Raw genomic sequence first — 18949 nt, forward strand, 5'->3', positions numbered from 1 at the left:
ATTTATACAATATGTAACAATTACAATTTGTAGGTGATCTCAGAAGTATAAGTGGTTTTTATAGTAAATAATTGGACTATGGGTGGTTTTGTTTCTTCTCTTAATTTCCCATAGCACTGCTAAGGTTACTTTGTAAAATTTAAGAAACTCATTGTTTAGTTTGTCAAAGAATATGGTTATTACAGTCTCTCTCTAATAACTCCCCCCAATTTTTATTATGTGATATATTCACAAATCTGTTTCATCTCACATATTGTTTAATGGGCTTGTTTCACTTTTGTTCTAAAATATGTGACTTTTATGTTTTCTTAAAAATTTTGTCTCTAGGGCGTCATTATGGAGCAGTAACTTGTGAAGGCTGCAAAGGATTTTTTAAAAGAAGCATCCGAAAAAACTTAGTTTATTCATGCCGCGGATCAAAGGACTGTATTATCAATAAACACCATCGAAACCGCTGTCAATACTGCAGGTTACAGAGATGTATTGCGTTTGGAATGAAACAAGACTGTATGTATTAACCTTAAAGGAGAAAGTACTTTTAAGGATTCAGGCAAACTCTAGAAGCATATTAAAGTTAACACATTAACACATCTTAAGTATATATGCTTTTTAATTTACAGCTTTCTAACTAAAAATATAGATAGAAATAAGTATGCGTATACTATGTTTTATTCATACAGTATTTATTATTGCCTGTGTGCCACACATGTATTTGTAGTTTGAATATGGTAAAAGAAAAAAAAAAAAAACAGCTAACCATATACCAGTTTATCTTCTGATTAAACTGCAAAAGCAACTAGTAAAATAATGACAATAGCTAATATTGATTGAGCACTCACTGTGCCTAACTATGTGTATGAATTTATTTACCCTAAAGCAAAATTCTGTTCATTAGTTTACTACTGTTCAGTCATTTATATTTGAATAAATTGAGTAACTTGCCCAACACAGGTCACACAATAATTGGCAGAATTTGGATTTGAAACTTGGGGTTTTTTTTTCTTCTCAGAAAATGTACCTTTAATAGTTACTGTATAATAATATCCTAAGTATCAGAAAATAAAATTCCTATAAAATAGGGGCCTCCCTGCTGGCGCAAGGGGTTAAACATCAGCACTATGAAGCAGTCCACAGCTAACGCAGCACGAGTTCCATCCCCAGCCAGGGAGGTGACTCACATGGCACAGCAGACCTCTTCTGTCTCACCTGCTATTCCTCTCAGCAATATATTTCAGTCAATTTGCCTGTTCTGCTCCCCACTCTGTCTCTGGTGACTTTTCTCACCCCCCACACCTCTGGTCTCCACCCCAGCTCTTGTATGTATAAATAAATCAGTCTATTTTAAAAAGTGAAATATGTTAACTACATTTTATAAATTTAGACTAAGCAGTTGAATTACTTCTCAAAAAATTGACTTGTCCTTGGCTTAAAAAGAGATATAACTTTGGTCTTTTTGTGACTCTTTATTAGTATCATTTTCAATTGGTTAAATACTTCATTTTTTAAAAAAAAATTTTATTTAGATAAAGGGACTCCTAACTTCAGTTTTTCATTTTCATCAGTAAACTTTTAAAAAATAAAATTTCTGCCACATCTGGAGCAGGGAGAGAAAAGAGAAGGAAATGCAGTGGCCAGTTTTACTATTCTAAAGCAACTTTATTGCACTTGCAAATAAGAATTTCTAAAAATTGATGGTTGTCTTTGGAGTTCGGTAACCCTGTCTTCCATAAGCAACATAATATTTATCATTACCTATAAGTTCTGCATTGTGTTGTAATTAGTTTAACACATTTTGTAGCTGTTCAGTGTGAAAGAAAACCCATTGAAGTATCAAGAGAAAAATCTTCCAACTGTGCCGCTTCAACAGAAAAAATCTATATCAGAAAAGATCTTCGAAGTCCATTAGCTGCAACTCCCACTTTTGTAACAGATAGTGAAACTGCAAGGTATAGTAAAAACAGCCAACAAAATACATCATGTAGCTGATTATTTGTTTCCCTTCCCAGAGAAACTATGGGTAAAATTTGTACTTTTTGTAACAGGTCTGCAGGATTGCTAGACTCAGGAATGTTTGTGAATATTCATCAGTCTGGAATGAAAACTGAGTCAACTGTACTGATGACACCAGATAAGGTATGTTTAGTGCAATTAATTGAAAGTTAAAAAAAAATTATTTTCTTTTCCTGTATATTTTCCATCAATTTGGTCAATGGATTTGGTCTTAAATATTCCTCATTACAAGGTTTCTTTAAAAAAAAAAAAATTGTCAGCTCTTTGGTAGATACGTTTTTCTAGTAGGACAATTCAGTGTGAAAGTGGCAAATGTTTATAAAAGTCTTCCAGGTTTCTCTCATCTTGAATTAAAAATTCTCAGAGAATTTATAACAAATATAGTTTTCCATTATGTTCCCCTGCAAATTTTATAATGTGTCACATTTCAAGTGAAGAGAAATTCCTAGCACTCTTCACTCAAACGTTGACTTGAATCAAGTAGGACTAGCATTGTAAAAGCTAATAAGTATCCCAATTAAGTATCTAATTAATCAGAGTTCTCTTAGACTTTTGGTCTAAAGAGGAATTATTTGCGGGCCTCTCCGGTGGCGCAGCGGTTGGGCGCTGGGTTGCAAGGCTGCCCGCGGCCTCTGCAGCGCCAGTTCGATCCCCAGCTGCTCCCCAGCCACCGGAGGAGGGTCCCACATGGCGCGCAGACCTCTCCTGCAGTGCCCGCTGCTCCCCTCAGCAGTGTACTTCGGTCCTTCTGCCTGCTCTGCTCCCTCCTCTGGCTCTGGTGGATTCTCTCACCCTCCCGCACTTCTGGCTGTACCCAGTGCTTGTATAAATAAATAAATAAATCTTTTTTTAAAAAAAAAAGAGGAATTATTTGCTTATGGGCAAATTTTTAAGTGTATATTGAGGATATATGTAGTTTTCAGAAGCCCCTTATGAGAAAAGCAAAAAAATCTCCAAAAGATTTAACTAAAAGCAGTTTTCAGTTTGCCTGTGACTAGTGTTTCCCTCACTCTATAATGTGATCTCGTTTTACATCACCTATAAGATTTGTTAGGGCCAGATTTGTTATCTGTTTCTTGCTTGATACTTTAAGAAACTCCTAATATTTGTGTGCTAGAATCAGATTTTATCCTGTATCCCTCTGGGCTCTCTTGGTCTGGACAAATAATCAAAGCAGCAAAGGCAAAACAATCAGTTTAATAATGTGGAGAATTTGCATGGTTGTATATTCTGAAAAACAGTGGAGCAGATCAGGAGTAATTATCCACCATTTTGGGACTTAGAGTGTCTAGGGGAGACATCACGTGACAGATAAGGGGAGTGACCTAATCCTTACTCTCTTAGATAGAAGTGTTAACTGATAACCTAGAACTAGATGACATCCTTCTAGGTCATTTAAAAGGAGGAGTAGTGATGGTTTCTTCATTTAGGAAAAAGGCAAGACCTTAAAATCTTTCCTTCAATTAAGGATGGGCAAAAGACTTAGGCAAGGATGGACGCTTTGCTTCTAGCCTTGTAGTCCCTCAGTGTTCTCAGCCCAAAACAATTTGCATTCTTTGGAGAGTGGTAATAGAATTCCTGTAGCTCGCAGGGCCATGACTGACCCTTAGTCTCTATGTCAGGGTGACTAGAGGCCTATTCTGAGCCTACTGAAAATAGCCTCTCTGTCTTTTTTTGGTAGGACTGACCCCACAGTAGTAATTACATAAGAATTGAGTTATCTGTGAGTTACTTAACAAATGATTCTGAAATATTTAATTAGGGAGGGAACAAAAATATTCTACTTATTTGCAAAATCAATTTCAAATAAACTGAAGAATTGATAAAACAAGTGAAGTATCAAGGAACAATTCTTTTCAGAATTATGATACTGGGCCTCCCTGGTTGAGCGCAACACCGTGAGGCTGTCCGCAGCCTCTGGAGCATGGGTTTGATCCTGGCAGCCGGCGAGAATCCCACATGGTGCAGCAGACCTCTCTGTCTCACCCGCTGCTCCCCTCAGCAGTGTATTTCATCAGACTGCCTGTTCTGTTCCCCATTCTGTCTCCAGTGAATCCTCTCACTCTCCTGCACATCTGTCCTATACCCTGGTTCTCGTATAAAAATAAATAAATCTTTTTTAAAAAATAGAAAGAACTATGATATTAAAAGCAATACAGGAAAAATTAAAAATGCTGTCAAGAGAACTTGACAATAAGTCACAGAAGGCAACTGAAGAACCTCTCATTAGATTAGGATGGGATAATTTGACTAATGGTTTGAAACATCAATTATATAAAATCTATGAATTTAAAAAGATCAGAACTCACCTGTCACCATTAAAATTTACTAGGGCTTTGACTCATTGCTCTGAAAGTTGATAAAAGGAAGAAAAAAATCAAGCACTGACCTGCCTTTACTCTGTAAATTATATATACATATATATATTTTTTGAGGTTTATTTATTTATGCATACAAGAGCTGGGGTGTAAGCCAGAGGTGCAGAGAGGTGAGAGGATTCACCAGAAACAAAGTGGGGAGCAGAACAGACAGATGTACTGAAATACACTGCTGAGGGGAGCAGTGGGTGGCGAGACAGGAGAGGTCTGCTGCACCATGTGGGTGGGTTAGCTCCCTGGCAGGGGATCGAACTCCTGCTGCAGTGGCTGCTGATAAGGGCAAATTATATTTCTAGATAGTCAAAGAGTTAAGGAAGTTGTTTATTTTTTAATTAAAATATTTTTTGAGGTAACATTGGTTTACAACACTGTATATAGTTGTGGGTATAGGTTAACACCTCTTCAAATGTATGTTACCACATCATGCCCAAGAAATTTCTATTTAAAGGAATTGTAGCTAATTGAAAAGAATATATACATCTTTTAAAAAACACTGAAGACAAATGAAAAAATATACAATATATAACAAAAGCTCAGAATCTTCAATTTGTAAAGTGGTTTTTCGGCTGCACAGTGCCTGGTATTTAACACATTGACAGTAAGTGACTGGTAAAAATTGTTACCCTAGGGACTCTGTTTAATAATACATTTCCCCCCTCTTTTCATTAATACAAATTTTAGTGCGTTGTGTGCAACCTCCTAGTTTTTATAATCTGTTTTGGAAATTGTCATTAACACTGAGAGAATTTCAGTGCTAAAAAAGAACTTAAAAGATCATCTAATTTAATATCCTTTACAGAGGAAGCAATTGTGATGTGGATAGAATAGCCCTTAAGTGAAGTTTGGAGTTTAAGTCACTTTTGCATAAACATTTCTTAGGAAATGTACTTGATGTTTTTCAACTTGTATTTCCTCCAGAAATATCTAAAAAATTTAGGGCCTTTTGAGTTTTACTTTCTGTGTTTCATTTATCTTGATCAGATTGCTTTTTCTTATGACATTTCATAATGTAGTATTGAATATTTCAGATTTAAATTTTACGGATACCAACTTGCAGAATTTTAATACTTTTATTTTTTTTTTAAGGCTGAGTCATGTCAGGGAGATTTAAGTACATTGGCCAGTGTGGTTACATCATTAGCAAATCTTGGAAAAACTAAAGACCTTTCTCAAAGTAGTAGTGAGATGGCTGTGGTTGAAAACTTAAGCAATGGTGATACTTCTTTGTGTGAATTTCATCAAGAAATGCAGACCAACGGTGATGTTTCAAGGTAAGATCTATTTTGAGCTAAAATGTCCTTTTACATAAGTGTATTTAGTGTTTCTTAAAATATTTCTATATTGACTACTAACAAGTTTTAGAAGCAAATATTTCTATTAGACTTAGAAAATTTAAGATATTAAATGTTAACTGAAAAACTACATTCAATAAAATGTGTGCAGGTTACATTCTAAATGAGTGCATCATATAAAAAGTGAATTTTATGAAATTTCAAATGTCATATAATTTAGGAATTTTTTCCCCTCTGAAGAAGATAATTTGGGTCTGACCTTTGAAATATTTTAGTTGCCATATTTTATCTTCTGTGTATTTTAAGTGAAATATGTATTACTAGGCAGTCACCAAATTCCAATGATGAAAATAAGTTTAAGAGATTTTGTTGAATCAACTACATTTTGAAATTACACTTGAGGAAACTCATATCAGATTTCTAGTTTTCCTTCTCTCAATAGTAATACTTAGGATATAGAAACTCGATTTCCTTGTACTTTTTTCATACTTTATTCATTGTCCTAAAACATTTAAGAATCTTAAGTGCTTTGTTGAACATTAGAGTTTAAGGAACTCTAGAGGGCATCTTATTAAAAAATATGGGGAGCTGTTTTAAATAATATTTGCTCTCACATTAGTTAATTATATGCCTTCCTAATATCATATTCTATCAGTTTAAGTATAAGCTCTGTGACCATGGGTTTTAAATATTCTTGGATTTTTATTCTTGCATATTTATATAAAACTTATAGCTAGCTTTTTATTGTGTAGAATATAGTAAAGGCAACATAAATTCCTGCCTTGTTCTTTCTAAATAACTTCTACATGTGAAATGTATGAACTGCTATCTTGCATCAAATGTATAACTTTTAAAAGCACGTTTTCATGCCAAAGTACAAGGATTTTTCTCTCAGATTATTTTAAAAGACTAATTCTCTGATAATATATTAATAATAGTTTTTCAAGCTATACATATGAAGTTTAATTGTTGCTTTTGAAGAGAAACAAAGATACCACTCTAATACACCATATTTGTTTTTTTCCCTAAATATATTACAATCTTAATTCTAGAATTTTATATAGACTTTATTTTATTGTGGAGATGGTCAAGTTAAAAATTTCTGATGTCTCTTGTAGGGCATTTGACACTCTTGCAAAAGCGTTGAATCCCGGAGAGAGCACAGCCTGTCAGAGCTCAGTAGAGAGCATAGAAGGAAGCGTAAACCTAATTGCTGGTGATTCAAGCATAAATTACATCGAAAAGGAGGGGCCGCTTCTCAGCGATTCACATGTAGCTTTCAGGGTATTTCCTTTTTTTTTTTTAAATTCTTGTGTTCTCCATTTTGATTTTAATCTTTTTTTGCAAAACTCAAAGTATATTTGTGTGCTCTTAAAGTTGGAAATACCCCTATATATCCCGACAGAATTTCAAAACACCACCTAAATAAAATGACTCCCTAAAGCATCCTCTTTATAAATCATAGTTATAATACTAATTGATGTGTTTAGGTCTCTAAAAAATTAGTTTCTAAGGATTAATATTCGTGGTCTGTTGAATGCACTGGATTTTATTTTGGTTTTTGTTTTCCTGTTTCAATAAATATGTAGATTTGTTTTAAATTAGTTTGGTACATGATATAGATTGATTTTGCAGTTTCTTTGATGTGTAGTATCTCAGTTTTAGAATCACAGTCTTTGTAGTCACCTGTATTTGCAACTTGGCAGTCATTGTCATTTTCTCCTCACTTCACTCCCTTTTGTCACATCACTGAATCCTAACCATACTATGTTTGAATTCTTCCTTTTCTCTTCATTTTCATCCCCATGTTTGAGACTTTCTGAAATTTCTTACTTTAACTGATAAAGTAATACCTGTTGACTCCATCTTGTCCTCTGTGCTGATAACAAGTTATATTTGTTAAAAATAATCCGTTTATATTACCCTACTACTTAAAAGCCTTCAATATTATCCCATTGCCCTATGAGATAAAATCCGGTCTATAACATGACCTTCTAGGACTCTCCACATTCAGATCCAGTTGCCCTTCATTGTTCTGCTATGCCTTTTACCTTCCTTAGTTCTTCCTATAACTGATTCAGTTTTCTTTTTTATTCCTCTGTTGAGACTGCAGTACTTAGTTTAGCGACTCACAGTGAAGTTTCAGTAAATACTTGCTGAATTAAGGTCACACAACTAATTAAAGACAAATGGGTGGTAAAATCCAGATCCCCTAACTCAAATTAAATGATTTTTTCAAAGCTATGTATCATTGAAGCTGTGAACAGAATTATATACAGAAACTGTTAGAAAGGCACTTGCAGAGTACTAACTTCTAAAACAGGTAGCCAAGTTTCGTTCTAGTCAACACTTTTTAAAAATGAAGTCCACTGACATTTTGGGGAAGCCTTTGAACATCTTTATAGTTAAATTTTTTTTAGAGCAAGAAGTCTTTGTCAATCTTAAGGACTTGTTCGTGAATTACCATTTTTTCAGCCAGCATTAGCTTTCTCATTCATAATATTAGAGATCTGTCTTTTAAAAAATTAAGTATGTAAGACAGATTATGAGTCATTTGTCTCTTTATAAAATTATACATTAAGTAATGAGTTCCTCGAGCATTTATTACAAATATTTCAGCCTTATGGTTAAAGCAGCAGTGTTCAACATTTCCATCACTATTGTATAAATCAAGGTGCATTTGTGTCTTTTAGCTCTTATATCCAATTTTGACATACCACAGTATTTTATTTAAAAATGATTTTAAACTGGGTAGCAAAAGGTATTCTTTGTTGTTAGTAATTCCCCTAATTTTTCAAGCTTTTTTCTCTACTCATCTTGGGCAATTCTGAAAAGGTATAATAGTTCCCAGTTTATTTTTTTATTCCCTTATGTGTAGAAAGAGTTGCATCCTACTAATAAAATTTAAAATGTTTGATATCTATTTGCCTACAATTCCCTTAAGAAGTGTCTTAGGTGATGGTATCTTAATTTGTTGCTCCAGTAAATACTTCTCAAGACGTTTAAAAAATTCCTTTTTCGTACATGGAACTTTAACTGTTAATTGCTTTATTTTATTACTTGGCACTATTATAAATAGGTAAGCCATTTGTGACTAACATTGAACAAAGGCAGTTGATACTTCTTTTTTTTCTTTTTTTTAATGATTTATTTATTTATTTATACAAGCACTGGGTACAGTCAGAAGTGCAGGAGGGTGAGAGAATTCACCAGAGCCAGAGTGGGGAACAGAACAGGCAGAGTGATGATACACTGCTGAGGGGAGCAGCGGGTGGCAGGAGAGGTCTGCGCACCATGTGGGACCCTCACCCGGCGACCAGGGATCAAACCAGCACTGCAGAGGCTGCAGGCAGCTTCGCAACCCAGCGTTCAACCGCTGCACCACCGGGGAGGCCCCAGTTCATATTTCTTACATATTTAGAGAACTTATATATCATTTTGATGATCATTTTTTGATAGACACCTGTGAGATCTGATGAAAGCTATATTTCCATATGTATTGCCTTATGAGATAATGCCCAGTCTATAACATGACCATTTAGGACTCTCCATGTTCTGATCTACTTGCCCCTCATTTCTCAGTTATGCCCCAGAGATAGCCACTGTTAGCTATGTAATGTATCTCCTGTCCTAGTCATAAAACACGCACGCACGCACACACTCCCTGGCGAATGCATTCTTTCACTCTTAAACATATCTATTTGTTTTGCAGTTTCTCCCATTTAGATGTCTGTTTTCCTTACGTCATTTCAGTTTATCTTACTTATTTTAATACCTCTAAGTACTCTATAGCATAGATTATTCTTTTCCATAGTGATAGATATGTAGGTTATTATCAGCATTTAATTTCATTAAGAAGAGTACACCATCATACATGTATTTTTGTGCATGTATGTGAATCTTTTCCTGGAATAGAGATTGTTTGTTCATTTGTTTATTATGGACTAGGTATTTAGAGGTAGCATTAATAGGTCACAGGATGTACTTTTTTTTAAAATTTTGATAGATATAGCTAAATTGCCCCCCTACTTAACCTACCTTTCATAGTATGTGAGTACTTGTTTTCCTTCATCATCACCTACCTACTCTTAGTATTACTTCAATAATTTTAAAATAGAAAACAAAATTCTAATGGGTAAAATTACATTTTTACTTGAAGTAATAGAAGTTCTGTTTAGCAAGAGCCTCAGAATTCTTTTCGTAGTGTTTTGATGTGGAATGTTAATTTTCAACAGTGCTCATACATTCTATGAGTAGTATGGCCACAGAAACATTTTGTTTTACCTGCAGATTAAATAAGGAGAGTTCATGCAGAATATGCTCTTTGAAAAATTGAACAAGCTGACAGTACTGCGTCTGAATTCCCACATTTTCAATACATTGAATTAAAAACACAGCAATGCCCTTTATCTGGGAATTTGTTCTCCCCGAATGACAGCTTCACTGGCAGTTTCACTCTTTATTCTCCTGACCCTACACAGCATCTGAAATTGTTACCCCAATTTGTATGAAAGGAGCATTTAACATCAGGGTTGCTTCTTAAACTAAATTTCTTGTATACTTTTTTTTTTTTTTAAAGATTTATTTATTTATCAAGAACCGGGGTACAGGCCAGATGTGTGGGAGGGCAAGAGGATTCACCAGAGACAGAGAAGGGAACAGAACAGGAAACTGACCGAAATACACTGCTGAGATTAGCAGCGGGCGAGACAGGAGAGGTTTGCCACACCATATGGGTTGCTCTGTGGCCGGCGGGGATTGAACCAACAATGCAGAGGGTGTAGACAGCTTCACAGCACTGCGCTTAACCGCCTGTGCCACCAGGGAGGCCCTATACTCTTGTTAATAGAGGAAAGGAGGGAAGAAAAAACCCCTTAGACCAAAATAGAAAGCAACGTAAAAACACAACCTGGAAACAACCCAAATGCTCAAAAATAGATGACTGGATCAAGAAGATGTGGCATATATACACAATGGAATGTTATTCCATAATCAAAAAAGATAAACTCATGCCATTCACAGCAATGTGGATGGAATTAGAAGGAATTAGGCTCAGTGAAATAAGCCAGGAGGAAAAAGAAAAATATCGGATGGTTTCACTTATAGCAGGAATATAGGGGAACCAAATAAGACATCAGTACAAAAAAAAAAAGTACAAAACACAACAAAGCAAAAATGGACAATTATAAGTCAGAGACATCCTGCAGGGGAGGAGGAGGGAGAGGAATTAGAGGGAGGGAGGAGCACGGGACAAAGGTGATGGTGCACAGGTGCATTGGTGAAGGAAACTGGGGACTACACCTGAGGGAGTGGGGGAAGCAAATATTATTTAAAAATGAACAATGATATAAAAAATTAATATAAAAAACACAACCAGATAATATTATGGTTGGTACCTATTAATGGAATTGTTTGAGTGTTGTTTTGTTGGAAACTAGGTAGTCTGTCAATTATTGTAAATCCTTTTATTAGCTGTAAAATCCAGTGACTTAGATTGCTTCAAGATTTGCCTTTTATGGTGTATATGTTATTCATATTTGATGTGTTATGTTTATGTTACCTTTTCAAAGACAATAATTTAGAACTTTATGTCAGAAGATAATTTACCCCAATCCTGTTCGTACTAGCTCACCATGCCTTCTCCTATGCCTGAGTACCTGAATGTGCACTACATTGGGGAGTCTGCATCCAGACTGCTGTTCTTATCAATGCATTGGGCACTTTCAATTCCTTCCTTCCAGGCTCTAGGGTAAGTATTCTGAAGTCCTTAAAGATAAATGTGATTTTGTAGCACATACGCATTTTAAACAAGAGCTTTTATTTTGGAAGAATTTGCATTAAAGGAAAAAATTAGTATAACATGATAGCTAAAGTTTTGTTATTTACATGACAAATCATGACAGCTGGTATTTTGTATTTATTTTATAAAAGAATATTCTTATTTTATAATATAACATAATTCACATGAAATACGTGAAGTGGAGTTAATAAATCATGGCCAGTATTTGTCATAGATTATCTTTGATGGAAGAGAGAGAGGAATATCTTGGGATTGTTAGTTCTCTTCCACTACCATTTCAGTGTCATCTAAGGCATGTTAGTAATATGAGCTGAAAATAAGCTTGCATAGAGTAAACACGATTAAAAATACAAATAATTGTTTTTCCATTGTGTAGTTACAAAAAGGGATGGATGTAAAACCCATAGTATCACCACAATAATTTAGAAATTTGGTCCTACCCTATAGAGCACATCTCTGTTCTGCTCTAAGGTAATCAGAGATAGTGGAAATTGGTCTGTTATGGGAAACCCATGCTTTACCTAAAGTTTGCCAGGTTTACTGAGATCGCATTAAAGTAACTGGTTTATGAAGAAGTAATGAGCCTGTAGAAAAAGTTAAGCCAGTAGCTAGAAAATTATTCTGGTTACAGGACCCTGTTCACCAGTATGATTTTATGAACAGTTCTCTTTCATGTACTATGCATCTCTTTTCATTTTTGTTAAATAGGATTAATAATTTGCTACACTATCCTTAGAGAATATTTTGGATATAACTAAGAAACTAAAAGGCATGCATAAAACCCCATTATAATTTTGTTTATTAATCATTATTGACTATACCATGCATTAAATCATGTATTTAAATTATACAATTGCATTGACCAGAAGCCTGATTCAGATTGTTAATATTTAAAATGACTGTTAGCCCTGTCTCTTAAAAATAATATCTGACAGGCCTCCCCTGGTGGTGCAGCTGTTGAGCGTTGGGCTGCGAAGCTGCCCGCAGCCTCTGCAGCACTGGTTCGATCTCCGGCTGCTGGCGAGGGTCCCACATGGCATGCAGACCTCTCTTGCCACGCCCGCTGCTCCTTAGCAGTGTACTCTGTCAATCTGCCTGTTCTGTTCCCCACTCTGGCTCTGGTGAATTCTCTCACCCTCCCATGCTTGTGACTGTACCCAGTGCTTATATAAATAAATAAATCTTTAAAATACATATATATCTATCTGACAACTTCCAGAATGTCACTGGTCTGTTTTTTTTTTAGAAAAAAATAAAATAAAATACAATGTAAGTTTCCATATTAATACTTTATTTTAAAACATTAAGTGTAGTTGCCTAAGTGTCCCACACAATTCTGCCTTGAAAAGTAACCTACTGTTACTTTTAATAATAGTACGCTGTTACAGTGAAATGGCAAAAGGAAAGATTTTAGGGGAGTGATTTGAACTCCTTGAATTATTTATAACATTATTAAACTAAAGTTCTTCTGCTAAATTTAGTGTGATTATCCTATGGAAATAATCCATGTATCGAGCAAACCAAAAATAATTTTATAATGGCAACCACATTTCCCTGTGCTCTGTATTGAAAATCAGTTTCAATGTAATAGCCAAAAAATTCTTTGCAATTAAAATTAACTACATTATTATCCCTATCTAAATATTTTATAGCTTGAAGTAATTGGATAGATGAGAACTAAGTGCTAATGATGGAAGATTATTTTGTGGTAATAAAAACTATTCTGACTCTCTAAAAACTGGCTAAACAAGGTAATTAGTGAAACACAGAATAGGAAAAAAACAGTGAGTTGACCCAAAAAAACCAGAAAAACAAAAAACAGAGCACTTATTGAGCTGTGCAATATCTTGTAGTAAGAAAGTACAATGTCTCTTCCTGACAGTTCAGGAAGAGACTCAGAGCAAAAGTTAAGGAGTTTCAGTGCAGAGGATGAGAAATATCAAAATTGTTATGAGAACCCCTATGGGGAAAAAAGTGGCAATTGAAAAATAAACAACCAGACGATTTTGTTTCCAAAAGAAAAATGAAAGTGCTAAATATAGAGATCAATTATAGGAAGATTCTTGCAATTTAGGTAGCTACCTTGTTCAAGTAATTTTTTTAAGTTCAATAGGAAAAAACCTGGTAAATTCACAATGTAAAGAAAGTTCCTAAAAGAATGAAGGAAAATGGGCATTAGTAATCTATTTTTTAGCAGCATTGGAATAGTAAATTTACATTGATCATGTCACCTAAATTACACAGCTCACAAGAAAGCATTTCTGCTCCTAATAAATGTAGAAATGGAGCCTGAGTTAAATAAATAAATCAAGAGTTGAACCCTGTTGTTCTGTGCTCTTTTATAAATATAAATTTTAGCAAGTAAAATGCTAAAGTCAAATTTCTCAATAGATTTCCTTTTGAAGATTAATATTTTGTGATGGTAAGGGAATGCTTGCTAACAGCTTTTTTCTTGTGAAGGAAAATGATCTAACAATATTGTAGTCACTTTATGCTATCTATTTTCAAAACAATTTGAGAGGCAACAAGAATGGGATAGAGGAGGTAGTTGTAACACAAACAGTAACTTAAAAAGACATTAAGTTGGGCCTCCCCCATGGTGCAGCAGGTTGAGCGCCTGTGCTGTGAAGCTGTCCACAGTCTCTGCAGTGCGGGTTTTATTCCCGCTGGCCAGGGACATACCCACATGGCATGGCAGACCTCTTCTATCTTGCCCGCTGCTCCCCTCAGCAGTGTCTTAGTCCATCTGCCTCTTCTGCTCCCCGTTGTGTCTGGTGAATTCTCTCACTCTCCCACACCTCTGACCTTACCCCAGTTCTTGTATAAATAAATCTTTAAAAAAAAAAAAAGCATTGTGTAACAATAAATATGCCAGTTTTCTTAGAAATAGGTATATGTATTTTTTCTCTAGTATATTGTTAATATTCACTAATGCATGTGCACAGTACTCATAATTAGCAATCAGATCTTTGTTTATACTATTTTGATAAAGGAATACAACTTTTGAAGTCACCCATACTAGGGGATAACCGAACCATTTAGCTTCCACATTAAAAAAAAAAAAAAAAAAAAAAACTTTATTTCACATGTAGCAACTATTTCAAATGAAGGCACAGTCTTTAGGACAAAAGTGTCAGTGATAAAGCAACAGAGCTGGTTTCCAGAACACACATATAATAAACATTACCTTGTTTTAGTGGAATTTTAAAAGATCAAGTTTTAGACCTAAGTATTTAATGGAAGATTTGCCCTTATTCTTTCTGGAATATTATGCTCCTAGATTTCTTTTTTTTTTTTTTTAAGTTCTTTCTTGTCTTTGTCTATTAAGTTATTAGTCTTTAAGGAAGACTTTCTCTTCCACCTTACCTGAACCACACCAGCCCCAATTTCCAGTGCATTATCATGCTTTATAGTATTGAACAATTTTTATTACCTGAAACCAATTTAATGTACATGTAGCCAAATGCATATATGTATATAGTGTTTAATTAAAATATTTGAAATAAATGTTTATTAGATTTCCCTTCTGTTTCATAAAGAGAGACTTGATCCATCTTGTTTGTTGCTGTTTCTCCAGTGCATAGCCTGTTTACATAGTTATTATGTTTGCATCTCATCATAACTCCAAGCAAGATATAAGACTTAAATTGTCTCTGCATTTTTTATAGCTAAGCAGCATGAGCCCTGTGGTATTTGCCTAATCTATGTTTAAAAACCCTGGTGTCTTGACTCTTAATATTTTTTCTATTCTCTCATGCTACTGAGATTTTTTATTCAAGAAATTCAGGAGGGCCTCCCTGGCGCAGCGGTTGAGCGCTGGGTTGCGAAGCTGCCCGCAGCCTCTGCAGCGCCGTTTCGCTCCCCGGCTGCTCCCCGGCTGCTCCCCGGCCACCGGAGGAGGGTCCCGCATGGCGCGCAGACCTCTCCTGCAGTGCCCGCTGCTCCCCTCAGCAGTGTACTTCGGTCCTTCTGCCTGCTCTGCTCCCCGCTCTGGCTCTGGTGAATTCTCTCATCCTCCCGTGCTTCTGACTGTACCCAGTGCTTGTATAAATAAACAGATAAACAAACAAATAACTCAAAAAAAAATTCAGGAAAGGAATTTTGACCATTCTTATCAATGGGTCACTCATAAAATCCTTGGTGTGTCAAACTGATAGCTCATCTGAAACATGCTAAAGGCATAGACCATTTCTCCCAGGAATCTGGTTGCTTCCCCTACCATCAAATAATTCTAATTTCCCACCTTAAAAAAGTAGTGCCTGCATTTAGAACAAAGGAATATTTGGGAAAGATTTTTAAATGTATACTTTTTTTTTTTTTTTGAACAATTCTTTGTTCCCTGTTTTCTTGAAACAGGTTAAAGCCTCAATTTTTTTAGTTTGAAATATTACCTACAATTGTTTGTATCAACTGACTGATTACTGAGCCAACTCATATTTTCATTTCTAAGCCTTACTTATTAATTGCTATTAGCTCTATGGGATGCAGAATTGATCAAGTTCAAGCCCAATTAATCTAAAGTAATTTTAATTCAGGAGTATTTTATAAATCAGTTATAAAGTTTATAACATGTTTTAATAATACCTGATTTTTATGTTTTTTTTTTTTTTAATAGGCAAGAAAACAGCATATCATTGGTGAAAGCTTATTGGAATGAACTTTTTACTCTTGGTCTTGCACAGTGCTGGCAAGTGATGAATGTGGCCACTATATTAGCAACATTTGTCAATTGTCTTCACAGTAGTCTTCAACAAGGTAAAAAAAAAAAACCCTAACAAAACACTTTCCTTTTCCAGTAGAGGGTCCATCAGTTTTATAAGTATTGTGATTGACATGTGTTACTTGGTGATTGTTCTAGATGCCAATACCCTTTTTGTTTTAGATAATTTTAAAATTTTGAATGATTTGCTCGTTAATCATCCTGATATATTTTTAAATGAGAGCACAACAAAATTGAAACAGTGTATTTAATTCTGGTTGGCTATTTCTGACTAGACCTTGTAAATTTTCATACTTCATTATAGGTACCAAACAATCCAGGATTAATTTACACAAAGGTGATCAAATATATTTGTAAATGTATGCTTCCCATGAATTTTTAAGCTGCTTTGACTGTCAAGATAGGTTGATTTTCTTTTTACCATCAGGATATATTCTCTCCCTTAAATAGTACTAAAGAGTCACAGAGCAATCCTTATCCTTTTTCCTTTCTGTGATGTGAAGGTGCTTACAATTCTGATTTGAGGAGACAATCATTGATTTGTAAATATTTGACTGTACAATGACTACATATAGGGCACCCATCCTCAAATGGGAAGAATTGCCCTTTAAATTCAGAAATAATTTATATAAATTGGGAATTATGTTTTGTTATCTTGGTACATTTCATTTCTCATTGCATTATTTTTAAATAATCTGCTTCCTCCTCCTGTTTATGGATAGAGAAGTCACCTTTAAGTCTTATCAACAGATATGTTAGAAGTCAGCACTACATTTCATATTAGGGACTCCCAGTCTTGATTTATTTCTCATAAATTTGTAATGTGTTGTATACAACAAACTATGTGATTAGTAAGATGTGCATCAAATATATCACTACACAATAAATACAAAATTTATCATTAAACTTTGTTTTGCTCAACTTTTCTTTGGTGTTGGTAGTGTTTTTGCTAAATACTTGTTTTTAACTTAGTACTGATAAGTTAAAAAATCTAGTTGATTTTACTCAGATTTTTCAACCAATGTAATATAGGATTAAATAAAATTTTGTTACCAAAATTTGAGTCTTTTGTACTTTGGTTTGCCAGTTTTTCCAGGAGGTTATCTTTACAGCATATCTTCTCAGAGGTGTGTTTGAAAGAAAACATTATACTTAGGAATTTATATGATAACATCTTGGTTTTTTTTTCTTGAATAAATAGTATCTGAAGAAAATTAATTAGTTTCATCTATACTTTCAGAGATAAGAATTTTAAGTATTTAAAGATTGATTATATTTAAGCCCAAAAACTAGTGAGAAGGAAATATACTGGTTAAAAGGTCATGCATTTTCACTGAAAGCTAGAAACTTTTGTTTCTTTTGTTTTTAATTAAAGATAAAATGTCAACAGAAAGAAGAAAATTATTGATGGAACACATCTTCAAACTACAGGAGTTTTGTAACAGCATGGTTAAACTCTGCATTGATGGATATGAATATGCCTATCTGAAGGCAATAGTACTCTTCAGTCCAGGTATATAAACATTTACTTGTTATCTAAAATACAATGTTTGAAGGTAGGGAGAAATTGGAACCTTCGTACATTGCTGGTATGAATGTTAAATGGAATAAAATAGAAATAACCTAAGTGTCTATTAACAAATGAATGGATTTTTTTTTTTAAAGATTTATTTATTTATGCAAGCACTGGGGACAATCAGAAGCGCGGGAGGGTGAGAGAATTCACCAGAGTCAGAGTGGAGAGCAGAGCAGGCAGACTGAGGAAGTACACTGCTGAGGGGAGCAGCGGGTGGCCGGAGAGGCCTGGCGCCATGTGGGACCCTCACCCAGTGGCCGGGAATCGAACTGGCGCTGCAGAGCTGCGGGCAGCTTTGCAACCCAGTGCTCAACTGTTGCGCCACCGGGGAGGCCCAACAAATGAATGGATTTTTAAAAATTCACAATTCATGATTACTCCACACACAGTGGAGTATCATTCAGCCATAAAACGGAATGAAATTCTGATGCATGTTACAATATGAATGACCCTTGAAAACAGTATGCTAAGTGAAAGAAGCTAGACATTAAAGATAATATGTTACATGATTTCATTTTATTAAAGGTCTAGAATAGGCAACTCTGTAGACTTAAAGTAGGTTAGTGGTTACCAGGAACTAGGAAAAGGGAGAAGAGAGACTACTGGTTAATAGGTACAGATTTTTTTGGTGGGGTGACAAAAATGTTCTAAAATTAGAATATGGTGATGGTTGCACAACTCTGAATATATTAGTGTTTAAATCTATTGAATTCCGCATTTTAATCAGTGAAATATTATGAACGTTAAACTTCTTATGGCTATGAAAAGGAAAGTTAAAGTTAGTGAAATGACATCATGGGCCTCTAGTTTTGTGATAACATTAACATTTGAATTCTTTAGTGTATTTTTTTTTTAAAGATTTATTTATTCATTTATACAAGCACTGGGTACAGTCAGAAGCGTGGGAGGGTGAGAGAATTCACCAGAGCCAGAGCAGGGAAAAGAACGGGCAGACTGACGAAATACACTGCTGAGGGGAGCAGCAGGTGTGGCAGGAGAGGTCTACACGCCATGTGGGACCCTCACCAGTGGCCTGGGATTGAACCGGCGCTGCAGAGGCTGCGGGCAGCTTCACAGCCCAGCGCTCAACCTCTGCGCCACCAGGGGAGGCCCACTTTAGTGTATTTTTGTATTAATGGATTAAATTTTCAAGTAACCTCTTGGAGTTACCAC

At 35.1% G+C, this 18949-nt stretch overlaps 1 protein-coding gene across 2 annotated transcripts in view; it reads left to right on the plus strand.

The window, feature by feature from the left end:
* The window catches only part of NR2C1 (nuclear receptor subfamily 2 group C member 1), a 38672-nt gene that overhangs the window by 14529 nt on the left and 5194 nt on the right, over positions 1-18949 (plus strand). For both annotated transcript variants that reach the window (XM_037513857.2, XM_054696124.1), the window contains exons 5-12: positions 328-507; positions 1799-1946; positions 2043-2133; positions 5475-5659; positions 6799-6964; positions 11308-11429; positions 16096-16235; positions 17576-17713. In XM_037513857.2, the coding sequence (XP_037369754.1) occupies positions 328-507; positions 1799-1946; positions 2043-2133; positions 5475-5659; positions 6799-6964; positions 11308-11429; positions 16096-16235; positions 17576-17713 (1170 nt within the window). The remainder of the gene's footprint in view (positions 1-327; positions 508-1798; positions 1947-2042; positions 2134-5474; positions 5660-6798; positions 6965-11307; positions 11430-16095; positions 16236-17575; positions 17714-18949) is intronic.

The sequence above is a fragment of the Talpa occidentalis genome, unplaced genomic scaffold (assembly GCF_014898055.3).
Source record: "Talpa occidentalis isolate TD23 unplaced genomic scaffold, MPIMG_talOcc4v2.1 talOcc4.16, whole genome shotgun sequence".
NCBI classification, from domain to species: Eukaryota; Metazoa; Chordata; class Mammalia; order Eulipotyphla; family Talpidae; genus Talpa; species Talpa occidentalis.